The sequence below is a fragment of the Manacus vitellinus genome, unplaced genomic scaffold (assembly GCF_001715985.3).
Source record: "Manacus vitellinus isolate BGI_N305 unplaced genomic scaffold, ASM171598v3 scaffold_10_pilon, whole genome shotgun sequence".
Lineage (NCBI taxonomy): Eukaryota > Metazoa > Chordata > Aves > Passeriformes > Pipridae > Manacus > Manacus vitellinus.
In genome coordinates this window covers 4,940,810-4,960,429 of record NW_021938838.1, presented here as the reverse complement: position 1 = coordinate 4,960,429, position 19,620 = coordinate 4,940,810, and the positions used below count along the sequence as shown (strand labels likewise).

General features: G+C 39.6%; 1 protein-coding gene across 2 annotated transcripts in view; it reads right to left on the bottom strand.

Moving 5' to 3' along the window:
* PLCG2 (phospholipase C gamma 2) overlaps positions 1–19,620 on the bottom strand; it is a 52,627-nt gene that overhangs the window by 18,907 nt on the left and 14,100 nt on the right. For both annotated transcript variants that reach the window (XM_018083787.2, XM_018083793.2), the window contains exons 4-20: positions 18,140–18,233; positions 16,822–16,869; positions 14,059–14,143; positions 13,197–13,280; positions 11,902–11,945; positions 10,660–10,732; positions 9,543–9,644; positions 9,266–9,384; positions 8,285–8,370; positions 7,230–7,350; positions 6,726–6,894; positions 5,360–5,464; positions 5,063–5,152; positions 4,292–4,470; positions 3,281–3,481; positions 1,906–2,025; positions 393–573 (exon numbers count right to left, since the gene is read on the bottom strand). In XM_018083787.2, the coding sequence (XP_017939276.1) occupies positions 393–573; positions 1,906–2,025; positions 3,281–3,481; positions 4,292–4,470; positions 5,063–5,152; positions 5,360–5,464; positions 6,726–6,894; positions 7,230–7,350; positions 8,285–8,370; positions 9,266–9,384; positions 9,543–9,644; positions 10,660–10,732; positions 11,902–11,945; positions 13,197–13,280; positions 14,059–14,143; positions 16,822–16,869; positions 18,140–18,233 (1,901 nt within the window). The remainder of the gene's footprint in view (positions 1–392; positions 574–1,905; positions 2,026–3,280; positions 3,482–4,291; positions 4,471–5,062; positions 5,153–5,359; positions 5,465–6,725; positions 6,895–7,229; positions 7,351–8,284; positions 8,371–9,265; positions 9,385–9,542; positions 9,645–10,659; positions 10,733–11,901; positions 11,946–13,196; positions 13,281–14,058; positions 14,144–16,821; positions 16,870–18,139; positions 18,234–19,620) is intronic.

Genomic DNA, 19,620 nt, shown 5'->3' with positions numbered 1-19,620 from the left:
AAATCCTGAGGTCTAAAATCTTTTTAGCCCCTTTCAGTCTCCCCAGAGGAAACAAAATCCCCAGGTTTTGGTTTCCTCAAACATGCCAGATGCTTTTTTCCCCACAGATATATATCTGAGGAGAGAAGACAGCACCTCGGGTTTTCCAAAAGCCTCAGCAAAGCTTTCTCATAATGAAACACATCCATCCAGAAAGGAGACCTTTATCCTCAGCTAAATGTTCAGGCTCCTGGTTTAGTCAATGGATAGATCTCTTGGGGAGACTTTGCGAGAGAAGTCAATATAACCATCTCTGTTTCACAGAAAACTACCTGTTAGCCCTCCCCCAAGCTGATCTACCTCAGCCAGGCTGAACCCCAGCCCCCAGGCCCCAGGTACCAGCCCCCCCTCACCGTGCAGTAGCGCTCCAGCAGCTCCTCCGTCACCGGGTACCGCAGCTTCATCTTCCTGTACAGCCGGTGCTTCTCGTAGTATGTCACCAGCTCCACCAAGCTCTCAAAGTAGGCCGAGGTTCCCAGCACAAAGTGACGACCTTCTTGCTGAATTCGGAAGTGCTTCACCTTCCCCTCCGCCCTGCGGGACAAGGGCAGGTGCTGTGAAAGGTGTCGGTGCTCGTGGGGAGGGCTGGGTGTGCACTGCACCAAAGCTGCCTCGTGCATCTCAGCCATGTGAAATGATTTCTCCCCCTAACAAAGCCTCTCCCATTCAAATCGAATTACAGTTGCCTGATTAAATTCACAAAAAACCATTCCCGCTTTTCTACAACATACAGAGCCCTGGGACAAATCCACGGTTTTGCTTGGATTACATTTCTGTCTTTTTTCCCCTACAGAGAGGTATTTTGTCACCTCATACTAACACAAATATCTCTGATCAGACTGAGAGTCCCTCTGGAACCCTCTGCTGCTGATCTGCCACTGTCCCTAAGCACCAGACACACTCCCCTCAAAATGAGTAGCTGTCTCTTCCTTATAGTCATCTTGATAACTACAGAAATCAATTTTGAAAGAAAAAAGAAATCTCTTGTGCTTGAACACAAGGTTTGTGTTTGCATCGATAACAGCAAAACAATCCACTGACAACCATCCCACCTAAAGAAGATGGTTTGTGTTTCCATAGATAAGGGTAAAACCATCCTCTGAAACCATCCCACCCACAAAGACCCCCTTTCAAGCAGCTGAAGTTTTGGTACTTCTTGTTTTCCCCGCTGTTAAATGTTTTTATTGAGATGCTGCAGCTCCAGTTACTTCAATATCCACCTTGGTAACAGCAGAAAGCTTCAATCTAAAGTACATAGGAGACTGGGGAATTTTGGACATCTTCAATACACAATAAGCATATAAATGAGCAATTTTGTATGTTGCTAAATTATCCGTTTTCAGAGAAATGCAATTTGATCTGAAGGCACGATGGAGAACACCACAATTCTCTACATTTTATTAATGTTTTTACAAGAGCCACAGTTTCAAAACTGTTTTCCCTAGTGAGAAAAGCCAACAATTTCACTTTGACATTTCTTTTCAGTTATATGACAGGTCAGGATTTCTAGGGGATAAGGACATAGAATCACTGATGAACCTGCACCAAAGAAACTTCAAAATAACACCATCTAGCAAGGGGTGTCAAAGAAGTGAAGAAGGGCTATGCACAGTTCTGAACGGAAAGAAAGGGACAGCTGGTGCTCAAACTGCCTTTATAAAAGCATGGAAGTTTATGCCAGTCACAAATTAACTCTTGTACACATCCCCATTCTTGGAGCTGCTGCACAAATCGATTACTCAAAAGCTAATTACTCAAAGTTTAAAAGCAAGAATACCATGACTCTAAAAAGACCATTATTTTTTAAATAAGAAAAACCAGTACATTGTTGGGCTACTAGGTAGGGCCTATCTGTCCTTTTCTTACCTGAAAGTCATGGCAAACGAGTCAGGTTCATCTCTCTTCCTAATCAGAAAGGCTCCATCTCGAGGAATTCGCATGAGCATGTCTTCTGCCTCGCCCCGACTCAAGTTGCTGTAGTACCAACTACAACAGATAAAAACCAAAATGGACAAGGCATTACAAGGCTTGTCAAATGTCATTCAGAGAGAATAACAGACAGCATTATTAACAATACAGTTTCAGACATTGTAAGAAAAATTAGATTTTCCCCATCTTGCCACCTATGACAGCAGTTTTTTAAAAAACATTGGAACACAGAAGCTTATTTTGGAAGAAAGCAAGGAATATATCAGTACACCTTGTCTATCTCAAATCATAAAACATGAATCTACATTTCTTCCTGAAACAAAGGCACTGGATCCTGCTTTTAGTCTGCCATTCCATTCTCAGGAGTTGATTCAGTTTTGACACAGCAGATTTAAGGTAAAGTCCAAACACAGACAAAAGAAAGACACCAGGCATTTGAATTCTTTTCTTTAGTGCTTGATTTTATCTTCTCTGTAGGGATGGACCTATCTTGAGTCTGAAGCTGTGGCCACTTATACTGGCAGTATATCCCTACCTTATTCAGAAAGGCAGGAAAGTCTAACCCTTAAACTCTACCTTCCCCTCTGGCTTCCAAAGTTACCTACGGGTGCTCAGTGACTCCCAGATCCCAGCAGGGCAAAAAAAAGTTTAGTCACAGATCAGTATTTTACATGCAAAAGAGATTTACTTTTCTCACTGTGAAAGAAACCCAACAGAACAAAGGGCAGTGATTACAGCTCTCTGTCAGCAAACAAGGGCAAGCTCTGCCCAGGATCTGCGACAGGCAAACACCAGCTGGAAACAAACACGAGCTGTATTAGTTCCTACCACAGGGGGTGAAGTCAGCCTAACCAACTCTGACAGGGGTGAGGTGGAGGGCAGGATTAGGAAAACGTAACTGTTTGGGCTCACTGCCCCAGTAACAGTTTCCAGATGGCACAGACCATGACCACTTAGTTGCCAAACCACAGCCAACTACTAAATATCTAATCCAACCCACTGGGTGTTGTAAAACACTAAGCAAAGAAGGAATTGGCACATTTCCACGGCATTACAGTTCTCACTGATTTTCCTAGTTGCTGCTAGTAAATTGCTTTCCAGTGACTGCTTTTTGTTGTACCAGGTCCTCACAAAGTCAGTGGTGTTACTCGGGATCTTTCAGGGATGCTTATTCCTCCAACTTCCAGGGACAAGCAATATTTAAAGCGCGCTCCTGAATCCAGGGAATTTTCTCCAGAAAAATCCAAGACCAGCTAAAAACAAGGCAAAGGACACTGACACAACGACGGTGCTTGCCTTCTGCTGTACGTACTCTTTAGTCTCATGAGGGCTGGGATTAGGCACAGCATCAGTCAGGCGCAGCTCAAACTCAGCACAGCGCAGGTGGGCCTCCTTGTAGTGCTGGATGAGATCATAGATGCTGTCAAAGGTGAGGTTGTCTGTCAGGTAGTACTTCACAGTGTCCCCATCACCTGTGGAACGGATCCGGCAGTGCTGGACTCTCCCCGACCTCCTGAAGAAGTGAAGGGGGGCATAAGGAAAATACAGGTTTTATAACAGATTTTCTTCTTTTGAAGCCCTTCCCCACCCGTTCCTGGTCAGCTAGTTGGTGAGCTTGTGAAGAGGCAAGTGTCATCTCATAAAACAACCAAAAAAAAAACCCCAACAAAAATGCTGACAAGGGAGACTACAGGACCAAAATAATAATTTTCAACTGACAATTGTTTAAAATCTGTCACAAACTTATTCTGCAAAATTTGCTCTGACAGCTCTCTGAGTCAGAAATCCATCTGACACTATTCCTCATAATGTCCCAACCAGAAGAATAAAAAAAAAACCAAAAAACAACAAAACCCAGACTACGAAAACAAACAAACAACCAAAAAAACCAACTTCAAAATCTTTATTATTTTCCCTCTTGAGGACCCTTACATTGAAAAGATCAATCTCTGATAACAAAAGTACACTCATGAGACTACCTTTTCAGTGTAGAAACAAGCAATTTATCTATAAATTAAAAGATCTAATTTTGGCCCACTCATTGAGGAAATGACAAATCCTATTTCCTGCCAAAACACAAAAAAAGTTGGGGGTTGGGGGAAGAATCAAGCCAGTCAGTCCTCTCTTGACAAATCTAACGCTTCAAATAAAGCCTACTCTGCCAAAATGTGCTATGTTACACTTAAGCTTAATTTAGAAAGTAGTCTTTCACAATCCCATCCATAACATTTGAGTATTATTCCTATTTCTTCTCAGCTATAAATGCATATTTTAAAAATACACACGTTCTTGTGCAATGCCATAAAACAAACAATCACCATACCAGAAAGACAAGGTGTAATCATCAGGGAAAGCTTCACTTTCCCTGACTAGGAACGTCCCATCCTTGCCACCCATTTCAGCACAATATTCCTGGAGCAGTTTCTCAGCAGTTGTTCTCCCCCCTTTCATTTTCCCATGGAACCATTTCTCTTTTAAGTGCAGTTCAGTACGTTTCACCTCCTAGACCAGAAAATAAGAATTTTTATAATGCACTTCTAATTTTATGGTTTTGAAACAAAGTACTTGCTCTTGACAAAACAATCTCCTGTTTCAGGATTTCAGCTCTTCCTAGGCCTGAGCTCTCCAGCCAACCACCTTTATAGTCACCCTGCTTTACCAAGCACCACGTGCTCAACTGTGACAAACACTTTGCAAAAGGGAAATGAACCCCTGTAAGAGGTGTGCTGGGTTAGTAACACAACAAACATTAGTTCATGCTGTTTAGTTTGAGAATAGCAATAATACTCCAAAGACTTTGTCACTGCACACTACATCATTAGCAGATAAGTACCAAAATTGTATTTAATTGCCTTTGTACTCATCTTTGAAAGTCCTCAATTAACCAAGGGAAAAAGTTATTTTATCAGAAATAGGGTTAACCGGAGTTAACCTTGGCAAAGACCCTTTTATAAATGTTTTATCTCCACACTTTTTACCTCACATGGTTCCTCTACAATTTCAACATTGGGTTAAAAAAATATGCATGTGTAGACACTGAAAAAATCTGAGAGAATAAAAAGAACATGCTTAAACAATAAAACACAGCCATCACCTTTGATGAATCTTCATCAGCATTCTGTTCTATATCATCACTGAATGAAAGCTTTTCATCAGCAATAGCACAGTAGTGCCGAGTCCATTTCTGAAAGTTGGGAGACATTGAAACCATTAGCAAGAAAGAGGGAAACCACAATCTCAAAACAAGGTGTAACAATAAACAAAATACCTTCTTCCCCTCATCCACACCTGTTCAACTGGCAATATTACTTACACAAATACTAAGAAAATTCATGCAAATTTCTAGTATTACAGAACTGAGTAACAAACCAGCAAATGTCAGAAATAATACCTGTTCTATTGTGTCCCACATGTAAAGTTCTCCTTGCTGCTTCTTTTCTTCTTTCTTGTCTTCCAAGTTCACATCAATGTCTCCCTTTGGCCCCAGTTTTTTGTGCTAAAAAATAGAAAAACAAAAAAACCCCACCACATTCATACACTTGCAGAGAATCACACATAAAATTGCTCTTAATGTTTCAGCATGCTCAGTATTACTGGAAGTAATTGCACAGCCACTTTCTGTCATTCCCATAACAGCAGCTGTCCTACAAGGAACATCAGGGCTGGAACTTCTTTCTTTAAAATTTAGATCTCATATAAAGGTTAAGAAACTAGCAGAGGTATCATTCAAGCAATAAAGAAACAACTAGTTTTATAAGATTTTGCTATTCTTTAGAGAACAGAAAACATGAAGTGAAACGTACCAAGAAATAAGGATAAAACAAGAATCCTTCTGCAGAGAGCAGGACATAAGGAACAAAAAGTCAAAACAAATGAAAAGACAGGGAATTAAAATGAATGGGGATTTCACTCTTTTACAAGAAAAATGAGCACAAGGGAAATCTTTCATGAGAAAAAGGGGCCAAGCTCTACTTTCTTGAGAGTTCTCACAAAAACCAGTATCTCAGGGGGCCACAGGTAATATCACTTACTTAACTGCAGTTAATGATGAGATTAATTGTCTCATATCTAGTTCTCAACCACATTCAGTTCTGCTTAGCCTACTGCTGGCAGATTTCAATTTGACAGGCTTATCTGAAAAATCTCACAGGCCAGTAAAGCAGGAGTTGCCTCTGACTGTTTACTGACAACATTTTCCAAACAAAAGCCAAACAACACAACCAGCTCACTGGCAGGTGCTGATCTATTTAAAGACTCTTCAGTGCTCTTTTAGACAGCACTGAGTGTTATGGATGTTCTCTTGTGCACACTCATAGGAGTTTTCAATTCCCTTTAAATCAGATCTGTCATGTTATTAATCATGTGCCTGTGCCAGTCCCCTCTGTGCTCTGCAAGGTAACAACAAACAGTCTGGAGGGAACAAAAAAACCACCCAAAAACTTTAGCACAGAACTTTTGCACCTTATAATGGCGTGCTACTATTTCCAGACTGACATAATCTGGATGCTTATACCTTTCTACCCTTATTTCTTCTGTTCAGAAGTTTAATACAGAGGATGCAGTACTGTTAGCCAGATAACTGCAGCATGGACAAAAGTGATTATTGTTTTACTAAAGAAATCATGAACAGCTCTCAGATTCTTTACCTAATATTGCCTTTCAAAAAGATTCTACTGTAGTTTCAGTCTGAGAAATAGTATTTCTGGCTCCTGCTCTTGTTTTCCTATTTTATCTCCCAGCACACAAAGCAAGCCTACCTTGATGATGATTTTCTGTTTCAGCTGGGTTGGTGATGGAAGCTGATCTGCACTGGCTTCTACAGGCTTCACTAAAAGCTGATCCCCAAATACCTCCTTGAACACTTTGGCCATGTGTCGCTGCTGCTCCACACTGCAGTGCTCCTCGATTGACAGAATGACTGGGTATCTTTGGTGCAGAAAAACGAGGTGAATGAAGACAATTTCTTATTATTACAGCTGGCAAGGCCAAGAAAACAACACTCTCCATCAACCACCAGATCAAAGAAAATATCTGAAGCAAACAAGATGACAAAAGGAAGAGACAGACCTCAACAAATAATAAGAGATGTGCAATCACAGAATCACTAAGGTCAGAAGGGACCTGTGGAGCTATCTAGCCCAAACCTCTTCTTTGGAAAGACCCACATTTGGCTGGATGTCATTTTTGCTCTAGATTACAGAGCAAATAAGTTCAGAAAGGGCTATGAAAAAATGCTGAAGGAAAAATCAAACAAAGCTTACTCAGATGTAACAAAGGCATGATCTTTGATTGCCTGTACTACGTCATCAAACTTGATCTTTGTTGTCCGTGTCCATCCATGGTAAATGATGGGTTTCCCATCAGGACCATCCCAGCAATCCACTAGGGAAGACAAACAGTTCCTTAAATCACTCTAGTAGAAAGAATACATCCAAAACTTCAGTGTTCTACATACTGATTCACAGACTTTAATGTTCTAATAAAATATTCCATTACATGAATTTATATCTCTCCCCGAGGAAACTGAGCTCATTTAAGTAAGAGCAAGACAAATATGATACAATATAAAATCTTCCCAAAGCATTGTTATGTGGGAATCTGGAACAAGAAATTCTGGCAAATTCGTGTCAGTCTACCAGGTTAGAATAATTTTCCAAGGATAAATACAATTTCAACAAGTGGCAAGTTGAGAGCTTATGCCTTCTGTTGATTTTGACCCTGAAACTCTACTTTGAGATACATTTTGCATCAGCCAAATGGAAGAGGCAATAGAACCTAGTTTATGAAGTAACTGGTAAAATAACATGAAATAAATTAAACTTTTCAATAAGGAACACAAGCACACAGATAAGATGCATTCACAACTGACGGAGAACAAATGCACGAAAGACATCAACTGATTTACAAGCAAGTTGAACAGGATGACAAATGGCACCAAATCACAAAAATATCTGTGTCTTAGGCTTGTCTGTATTACAGTAAAGGCAAATAAACTATGTGTCTATGCTACACAATTGCTCCAGTTTAAATCCTAAGCTTTCATATAGATTCAAGATGGAAATTTTGGTATACACTGAGAGGAGATTTAGGAAGACCTTCTGAAAACTGCAAGGGAACAAGAATCAGAGGAAGTGAATGGGGCAATAGTGGGACATAAGAAAAACAATTCAGGGAATCAGTGTTCTTTATATGACTAACTTCAAATTCAGAAAACAAACTAGTTCTTGATTTCAGTTCTTTTTTCTTTCTTGGTAAACAGAGGACACTACTTGTACAGACAGCATGTTACAAACTACTCCACAAGCTCTTTACTCACACTCAATACATCGACATCCCATTCTAAGGCACCTGATGTAGGCTTCTGTGGAGGATTCACTTCGAAGCTGGTCTCCTGTCAGGTATCTAAGGAGGAAATGGAAAAGGTAAAAGACAGGGAGTCCATTTCACCCAGTTCTCACTCACTCACTGGGTGATATTCTGTCTCCTGTAATGGAGAATATATGTTGATTTTTTTTAATTTTTTTTTTAAATTGTGATGGAAGAACCAAACTCTGCTGAACCTGATGTTATCAGATTTTTGAATGGACAGAATTCTAGGAGGTTAAAGTCTCAATATAAACATCAAGAGGCTCTAACTGACATGCTTCTAGAGAGCAAATCACAAGCTTTGAATCACACCTAAACCACATCATGCTCAGGCATGATCATGTTTAAGGGATGTGGAGGGTATTTAGAGTGATACCACACCTCATACTTCAAAATACACCTGTAAGCTATATCCATATCCACTTTATTGCATTCCCTGCAATACTTTATTTGTTCATCTCTCCTCCCTCTCTTTACATCTTTTTTTTTTTATTATTCATTTTTGCTAGATGAGCAAATCCCTTTCATCTGAAGACAGTTCAAACTCATCATCACATCCTTTGTACAACTAATGCTGACAGGAGCTCAGCAAGGCTGTTGGTGCTTGGAAAAAAAAAGGGAAGCTCCTTTAGTAACTTATATTTCTGAAGGCAGAGAGGCTGGAACAGTTTCAACTCAATACTTTTTTATTTTTGTAACAGGGTTCAGGGTTTGGGTTTTCTGGCAGCTGAGCTCGGTTATATCTCAAAAGCTCAAAGATCTTCTGAGAAGGGGAAAAAGGAGTCCCACAAACTCTATTTAGCACATTTACATCACACTTTAGGAAGGTTTCACACATCCACACAGTACATTTCTGGCATAATTTACTGTCTCCTAGCAGGTGTTAGGCTTGTTTGAATAGGGATAGACAGTGGGACTTCTGGTAACTTACGTGTTATGAGAGGAAGAAATCCAGTAGTGGGACAAAGGATTATTCATATCCTGCACATCTATTGAATCATATTTCTCATCCCAAATACTGTTTTCTTTTGCAAAAAGGTAAGCAAGGAACTACAATACAAAGAGAGAGAATTTAAATGTTTATACCATACAAGACTGAAAGAAGGCCAGCAATGTAGCAAGAGAGGCCTACAGGACCTGCCATCCAATGAAAATATTGTGAAAGAGAAGAAGTCCATGAGAAGCACTACAAAGTACCATTATCTCACCTCATCAACAAAGAGGAAAGGTTCAGCAGTTTCTCTCATAGTGTCGTCAATAAACTTTGTCATTCGTTCTCGGACTTTACTGAGATCTTGTGCCCAAGATTCCTTCAGATAATAAAAATACAGTAGAAAAGAAACTTTAGAAGTGATGTTATTCAACATAAAAATCAAACAAGGAACAGAGAGACTTACAGATGTGATTTACTTCTTTCTCATCTGCCTTGTTTACTGTCAATATATTTTATTGTAATCACATATCTTAAGGGTTTCCCTTATGATGTCAAAGGGGGGAAGAATAAGATCTCCATGTAAGTACATTTATGGACTGGAGGTCCAGAAGATATACACTACTTAAGTACATAGAGGGACTGACACACAGAAAAAAGCTGGCCTCCTTGGACATTGCTTCACTATAATCTCTCTCATTTCTAAGTGCAATCTGAATGTCCTTTGAGCACAGTGCAATTGAGAGAAAAAGAAAGTAGCAAGCTTATACAGGAAGTGCAAGTCTCGCTTTTCAACCATATTTGCAAACCTGGAGCTCAGCAGCACCGAGCGAATCTCACACAATTTTTTCCCATGGAGTCTGTGCTAAGTAACATCATAAAAACCCATGAAGACAGTTGCAGTCCCTGCCTCCATCCTTATCTGCTGGCTGGCATGGGACATCTAACTGGCTGTATTCAATAGAAAAATACCTTTGAGTGGAATGCAGGCAGGCAGCTTTGTGAGAGCTGCTAAAACGGGGCCATGGCCAAGGCATTACCACAGTGCACCTCTGCTGACAGCTGTAACCAGGCCAGGCAACCATCTCTGACACACACCCAGCATTTATTTCTAACCTTGTCTGTTTATCTACATGACTAAGTGGAGGCCTGTTAAAACCTTATTTGCTTTGTCCTCCTTCTTGTCCTCTGGTGCACCTTCAGAGGCTTTACATAGATGAAAAATAATAGTTCTTGTGAGCTTCAATGGCAACAAATGAGAAATCTTTCCAAGGCCCAGTATTACAGTGAAATCAATCATATTCTAGGACACATCACATTTCTTTTTAATGAGCCCAGAATTCTGTGAGACAATCTCAAGGAAAATGAACTCAGTATTTCTGCAACCTTCCCACCTGCTGCTCGTGTAGCAGGAATCTCTGAAAGTCGTGGAGGTGAACTGCTGAAGCATCTGGACGGTCAGTGTTTCTTTAAAAAAAGAAAAGGAAAGTGAGGCTAAAGAAATAAGAGAGCAAGTGTGTTCAGATATTACAGCAGAAGATGATATGGATTTGTGTCTTGGATTTACAGTATGAATGTGCTGCCACCACCAAGAAACTTCATATAACTTCAATGGAATTTAGAGTAGGCTTGTAGCATTGTAGTATCCAGTTACTGCATTTTGAGCCTCCAGGACTCCTGAATGTATTTGAACAGTAATTCACTGGGAAAAAGTAAAAATCTGTGCTCATTGCCGTGTAGCAAATGAGCAGCATTCACTTGACAGGGGTGTTGGTAAGTTCAGCCGAGGCAAATGGGGACATTGTTCTTTTAAAATATCACAGAGCCACACTTCCACAAATAACTCCTTCTGTGGAATGTTTAGATGATCCACTGTGATAGAGTAAAACCTTCAGAAAAAGGAGGCATCAAGCTGCACCAAGGAAAAGTGGTATAACTGATTTCCCTTTTGTAGGCCACAAATGCAGCAGCATGTAGTACCAATAAGGTAAATATAACCTACCCACCCTTGATAAATCTGTGCTTTTAAGCAGTCTCACAAAGTTCAATTCATATGACATAACCCAGGGCAAAAAAAACCCCTTGGTACACTCAGAGCAAACTTAAGTTACTTTCTTAATCTGTTAGTGTAATATTCAAACCCAGGATAAACTGTTGTAGTCCACAGTCAAAGGGTTAGCAACGCCTGTGACCTATTTTTGATGCTGTACACATCTTACTTAAATGTTCAAGTCCACCAAGAGAAAGGTGCAGAAGCTGTTACTATCAGCATTCTGCTCAAGTCTAGGCAAAGCCTGTGCACCACACCACTCTCCAGACTGAAGTTAAAATTTCTGTATCAAATGGTCCTTCCATAGTTCTGTTCAGCTCTTTATAAAATCAGAGGATAGGCAACTTCAGTTGTTCAAGTCCATGCCATTTTTGTAGTCAGAAACTAAAAATCATTCATCAAATTATGTTCAAGACTTACTTCCAACATAAGTTCACCTTTCTGAATGCAAAAATGTGTATAATTTCTTTTCACTTACTAAAGCATCACAACAACAACAACAAAACAGTGATGTAATTAAAAAGCAATCCTGCAGCATTACAATCATATGGAAATGTGGAAAAATAATACAAATGAAGAGTCTCACCCAAGAATGAACACAGAGGAATCCTTTTTGAATTCATCAAGAATCTTAAAACAAACAAACAAAAAAAACAAAACAAACAAAAAATGAGGAAAATAAAAATAATAAAAGAATATGCAACTTTCTATCTAAGTCCATCTAATTATGTCCATTGGTTTGGGAAGGGGAAATAAATGCCTGTCTGCTCCACAGAAGTTGCATACAAGTTGGCAAGACACATTTTTAATTGAATGCATGAGAAAAAACACACAGTCAAAGTTTTGGGGAGCTTTTATTGTTTGATATCCTAGAAAAACTGGAATTAAGTGTCATCCATCACATTTATTCATGTGAATATAAACCCTAAATTGCTTCCAGCTTGGCACAGCATCATTACAGATTGCAGGAAACTTATCTACTGATCCAAAGCACTTGTTAAGCAAACTGAGAAGTTTCTTTGAAATGATTCACAAGGGGCAATAATGAGAGCTTAAGGAAGTCAGAAAGTCTCCTTGCTGTGTATTTTAGTCTTCAGCTTTCTGCTTAAGCTAATTAACAAGACTTTCATGACCAAAACCAAAACCCTGTCAGTAAATTTAGGTTCTTTATCACTTCATCATGATTTCAACATCACTTTTAAACAGCACAAGCTCTACTGCCAAAAAACCAGCACTAACTTCAACTATCAAAGCTTCCATTTCAGTATATGCAAGTTGAATTGACAAGAAGCACGTAGTCAAAGACATTCATGCAAGTAATTTCAAATTACGTGCTTTCACACAGTTTAAAAGGGTTCCTATCTTTCAGAGTCACTAAATGTATGCAGTTTACACCAGTTTCAAGAATCTGTACAGTGAATGCATGGAAACAGTAGTTAGGCAGCTGCCCACTTAAATTAGCTAAAATGTAACTCCACTGCCTTTATTCCTGATGTGTGTCCTGTAATGGACTCACCACTGGTAATCTGGAATATGGAATTGCCTCTATCAATAAAAAGATCAGCCAAGCTTCATGAAAAGGCATTGTACATCCTGTACAAACTCACAAGAAAATTTCTTCCTAAAACCCCCATTCCATCTGTGCACATCTCTACTACCAACACATAAGAAGCAACATGAATCACTTATTCATCTTCTTATGCCAATTGCTGATGGTGACTGCTATCTACACATCTAGTACAGTAATACACCCTTCTTCTGGTACGAGAATGAGGGAAAAAGAAAACCAGTAACAAAGAGAAACAAAAAGATAATCAGCTCTCACCCTTTATTCCGATCAAGCAGTTGAACATTATGAAGGTTATTTATGGAAAAGCTTACCGATTTCTGTTGTTCAAACATGACTTTCTTGTAGAACAAATGAAATTGTTCAAAAGTAAGCTCTTCCTTTTGAGCACCTATTTCCTACAATGGAAAGCAGCACACAGTGAATTTAGAATTTCCTGAGCTGCACTTGCACAGTGAACAAGTTACTCTTAGTCCAGTTGCCACCCTCTCACACATCCTGGTCTACTCCAACTTCATTTGTTTTAAACACTTTGGATTTTTTACTTTATTTATTTTTTTAATAATACAAACAAGTAAATAGATGTTGCTTTATGACATAGTGTTCCTAGAACCCATCTTTGGCCTTACATTTTGCACTCTGACTCCATTCCCATTACTGAGAGATAAATAGTGCCTCATTTGCTCATGGTTGAGAGCACTGAGAGCATTGAGACCATGGTTGAGAGCATTTACTCATTGGGAGAAGGAGAAGCACAGATGTCTGCTTTAAGGGTGGAGAGTTAAGCAGGAAGAGGTGGGGATATTTAAAGTTCCTGTAGGAACAACAAACAACCTTTAGTTTGAGCAAAGAGGTTATTATTGATCATATTGCAAAAAAAAGGCTTTATCTTACATATGAATTTTATCTTAAAGATAAAATAATTTCCTATGCACTTGCACTGTACTGAAGCTCAAAATCCAATGTTTGCTCTAGTTAACCATACAATGAAAAGAAGGAACATTTATGTCATATTTTCTTAGAGCCTTAGCTACAGGCAAAGCCAAGCTGAGAAATTAACCAACATAATTTATTTTACTGTACATGGTAAGAATCAAAAATACAGACAGTGTCCTAAAAAGAAATGTCAACACGTATCAGATAATTCCAAATAGATTTAAGTAATCAGGTAATTACCGCAAATTTATCCTTTAAGAACTTCATGCTGCTCACTTTGAAGTTCACTTGGGGGAGGACAGTTTTCAGCTCTCTAAGACTGATACTGGGGGGGAAAAAAAAGAAGAATTAAAAAAAAGATAGTAAAACCGCTACAGTTCTGTTGTATCTCATTGTATCAGCTACTCAGATATTTTCTGGCAACACAAAAATGTGACTATTGAAACATTTTGGGTTGGGCTCATCTCACATACCTGTAAAGTTCTATAAACATAACACCTACATGGAAACAAGCTAGACACAGAGAAACAGGCACTTCAATCCATGTGAACATCCATATCAGGATGAAAAGAACCATGTTAAAGAGACACCTATTTCTCTCCATCAACAATTAATCAGATCTAGATGATCAGCTCAAATGTAGATGTTTTTACACGGTCAAATGAACTGCAGCCTTTCCTCCACTGTTCTAGTCCCACTGCAACTGGATTATAGACACAGAAAACACCACACAAAGGATATACCAAACAGAGTAGAAACAGAAAATAAAAAGCTTTAGTTTTCTGTATATTTTCTATGCTAGTATAACCCTTTTCTACAGCTGTTATTCACTTAGATGGTAACACTGATTTGCAGAGCAAGGCTCTTCCCTTCTGCAACATCTGAACATGACCTCATATTCCCTTCCCAATCAAGTCTTCCCAGAAAGAATTGCCTTCCAGTTTCATTTATACAGGCCTCTGATTCTTTTTACAGAGCTTTAGAATGTTAAGTGATATACCATCAGCAGTTAAAACCCCAAGTTTTCTAGATGACAGCAAGACAGCAGGTCAAGAGAACACAGGCACAAGATCTGTGGGTCCTACTGCCCACAAAACATTAATGCACTACCCAATAAAAGAAGACTGAGGTACCCTGCCTTGACCTACAGTGCAATTCATAAGCCATTAACTCCCTGCAAACACAGGGTCAGAGCAGAGTCGCTCGAAAAGCAACAAAAACAATTAGCACTTAGATGAAAGTAACACTTCTATTCTACACTGTCCATACAACCAGCAACCCCATGAGATCCTCTCATCTCCATTGTGTAGTGAGGGAAAGAGGCAAAGCAATAAGGAACTTGGTCAAAGTCCATGCTGAAGCCAGATTAGAACTCAGGAAATTCCTGGCTTTCCGCCTTGTCGCCAGACCTCTGGAAAAAAACACCATTAGGAGCAAGAATGAGCACTCCATTTGTACCCTAAACACCAAGCCATTTCCTCTGGCCAGACAAGTGCAAGTGAAAACAAAGAGCTGGGACTTCATTACCACTGGAAACAACTCCACCTGTGAAACAGGACTTGCCTGGAAGCCTAACCTTTACAATTAACCTCCCTAGAAACTGCAGCTCTAAACACAATGGAACTCAGTCCAAACTCCTTTCCTGAATTTTAATAAAAGCATGAATCATCTAGGGAGAGAAGAAAAAACTACCCTCTCCACAGAGCAAGTCCCCTTGATCCCAACCAAGCTGCCCTGTAGTGATGAAACGACCCTAAAGCAACAAATGAAACCTCTTCAGCAGACACCTACTGTCAGCCACAGCTGCTCTATCCTAACATGGTCCCCAACAACACATTCTCATTGCAGGGTAGTTTTTAAAGTACATCAGGAGGAACAAGTGGATATCCAGTAAAGGATGGTACTGTTCTCCACTGTGGCCAGTTTAGGAAACATGGCTCTGAAATGGTTCTCAGCTCACCCTGCCCTGTGCCACAGGCTGTGTGCACAAGGGTGTGATTTCCTGCAATACCTCAGCCTCATTCACACAATGACACACCACACTGCAGTTTGCTTGTAGGAAAAGGTGTAAAATGAGAGGAAAAGCACGTACTTTTCTACACTGAATTACACTTTAGAATAAAATGCATGTTCCAGACAAAGAGAAAAATCATGGTAAAGTAATAACACACAGGGAAGGAAGGATTAACATTTTTCTCAGTATCACATGACTTCTGGCAACTTTGAGGAGAGGTTTGCAGCTGAATTGATTTTAAAAAAAAAAAAAAGAAGAAAAGAAGTCTCCTTTGCTGTGCAAAAGCTACAAAGCCACATCAACATGGACCTGAAGTCAGCCACTGAAACTAAAACACATGAAGCTACACAGCACACTGGGAGCTATAACCCACAAGACTTCTTTCACATGAGAAGCACCAGGTCAGAGGTGATTCTTCTGCTTTGGTCTGTTCAAATATGTGGCAGAGACAAGCCCAGGTTGCCAGGCCAGCTGCTGGTTTGGTCTGTCTGTGTTAGAGCCTGGTCACTGCAATGCAAACATGGTCAGCAATGAAGGAAGACCTGGTGGCACAGTTGCACAGGAAAGCTCACAGCAGGTTATACAGTCCAAGCATCTGGGCTCCAACTTGGCCATGAAGGGGCAAAGACCTCAATAAAGCAGGCAACCCAACTACCTGCACTGCTGAGCTCAATCTCTGCAGTAAGACTGGAAGATGACAGCTACTTTTCCTCATTCTGCCAGAGTAATTCTAGGCTAAAATTTAATCTACTTATTTTTCATCATTTGTTTCTTCATTATGCCATGTACATGAACACAAGTGAGTGCTACAAACACATTTGTTTTTAGCAAATGGCAAAATTCAAGTTGCTAGATCATAAGCAAATACCATTTTCAGGGGCCTCATATTTCACATCTTGGACAGAGAATTATTTATTTATTTTTATTCCAGGTTAGAATCTGCAACAGAAGTTCACTAAAAACAACTGAACAAAGACAGAGCTTCTTACCTATTTCTTCTACTTTGATCCACAGAATAGATCTGCTTTCTCAGCCAGCTTGTGGAAAAGAGGGGAAAAATGGGGGGAAAAAAAGAGGTTAATTTAAGAATTATAAAAAAAATACAGCCAATGAAATATCAAAATCCATAGACAAAACTCAATGGAAATTCTTATCTTTAGATACATCTAAGGATTCAGTTTTATAAGTGCATTTGTAAACATGTACTTTTTTTGCTGCTTAATACTGCATTTTCAAGTCAATAAAACAACAAAAGTCATATAAACAACACAGGAAGGGGAAGGGTGGGCAGGACTGAAAAGAATGAGCAACCAGAAGCTGTGAAAACATAAGTGGATAAAGCAAGCCAAAACTTCAGCTAATCTAAACTGGAGTAACTCCATAAAGTCAATGATTTATGCCAGCTGAGGCTGCTGGCTCAAAGATCTGTTAGATGCATAAGTGCATACCAGTTTTAGGTGCACAGTAAAATACTGTTAGCAGCATTAAGAGTAAATATATATTCACACACAAAATTTTGATCCAAAGGATGAATGCACTGCTAAGGTGATCCTCAGACTCAACAGGAATTACTCGTTTGACATCAGTGTCAAGGCCACAATTTGGTCAGGGAGGAAGAGAGGGCAGAGCATACCCTGACAACAGGTAACAGAAGTGACCATAAACAACAATGACAATGCCAGCAGTGACCAAAAGTAATCAGGTATGGAGACAACACTGAAAGCTTGTCACCAGAACTGGCAGTCTGAGAATGAGCAGTTTCATGTGCAACATCCTCAGAAGATTAAGGGCACAGGTTCACCATCATGTGGCTGCTAAAGAAATAATTCTTAAAAACGTTCATTTTCAGTCTGAGCCTCCAAGTCAGCCGATCACATTGTCACACAACACAATGGGGCCAGTAGAAAGTAAAAACTGCAAAAATGTACCTCGGAATTACTAGGACACAGGACACATGGACAACTACTGGAACAAGCCTACTGTGGCTGCATAAGACATTTGAATTTCCCAAGAAGCCAACAGACACCTACACCAGGTGTTCTTGTGATCTCATGAAGAGATTTTGGGTTGGATACAAAGAACAAGGTAAACTGCAACCTTGCATTAGTGGATGAAGCAGAGCATGATTCCAGATCGTGTATGTAGCAAAACAGACAATTTCCAAATGAGCTTTCAGTATCATACACTAATGGAGAGGAGCTGTTCTTAGGGTAACGGCCAAGCACCACTTAAACATTTCTTTCAGAGTTTCCCCTTTCAATTCCAGAGCAGCATCCAGCCTCCCAAAGTGAAAGTATGTCCACATACCTCTCTGTGATGGCAGGTGTGGGAGCACTCATGACCTCTTGATACAAGATATTCAAGCCACACAACCATTTATCAGTATCATCCTTAGAGTCAGCTGAAAAAAAGTAACACACTATGAGAAACATCAAAACAAAATCGTTACAAAACCAAGACATAACTTGAGATGTTTAGATAAACCCTAGTATACAAAGTTGCTGACTAACCTTTCTGTTTGATAAATCTCATTGCATAGCTTAATGTTTCCAATAATAAAACTAATAAGAAACAGCATAAACTTGGGAGTAAGGAAGCTCTGACAAAAAATACCTCCTTTTGGAAGTCTGCTTATCAGAGCAGGAAAGTTTCAATATCTCAGCAGAAACACTATGAAACTACTGCTGAGCTCCTGTAGTAACACAATCAAAATTAATTTTCTTATCTTCTGTCTCCAAAGGGTCAAAATCCCAGGACCTAGATCAGAGCAACTTGAAGTGCACAGGAAAAAGAACTCAGTGCTACAGCATAAAGCTGCTTATATTTCAAGCAACTTACAACAAAATTGCAATATACTGGCTTTCAATGGACATAACCACCTCCTGTCTGTCCTAACCAAAGCAAACCAGTTTCTCAAAAGATGAAGATTACATTTTATTTAAGCATACTTTCAAACAATGCTTTATCCCCCAAGGATGAAGCTAGAGCCCAGCCTCAGCTCCCCATAGAAATGTTTTTCCATTAGTTACAATTTCAGAAAGAACACCCACTACCACTGCCAAAGCAGTTCTTCTCCCAAGACAATTCTGCCCTTTATGACAGCTACCATTCCCTTTAAGCAACAGTTATTTTATATTGTTTTAAGAAACCACGACAAAGGACTTCAACAAGGAAAAGGATTTCCCCCTTAATTGAAAGTTATGTCATGTTGTTCTGCAGTTCAGCCTTACAGCAACATATCTCATGGTACCAAGTGTTTTCCAAGTCTTGGCAGAGCCCTATTTTGGGAAGTGCCACGGAGGAGGGACTGGGGGGGCTTTTAGAGGAAATCAATCTTAAGTACCTGGCACAGCTGCACATAAGCACAGCCACTTACTCAAAATTTTCACAGACTACAGTCAACAATGGTAAAACTTATTTAAAGTTAAAAGCCTCTAACAATGGATTAGTCACAAGCAATCTTTCATTTCGAGAGCGCCAGACTGCAAAAAACTTGTCTTCTAGTACTGCAATCTATAAGCAATTCATTCCATTAAAAAAAAAAAAAAAGAAAGAGCTGGCAGCATTAAAGCACTTACAAAGCACTCCCCTTTCCTCACATCATGATTTTGCAAATGAATTTAATGATTTAAATGAGTAAGCGTGTTCTTGCTCAGGACAGAGAGAGCTACTACTCCAAATAAATTGTCTATATGATTCTAAACCAAGGATCCATTACAAACTTTTTAGAAGAGGAATCTCTTGGCAAACTCTGCTAGTTAGAAGCTGTATTCAGCCTGCACTGTAAG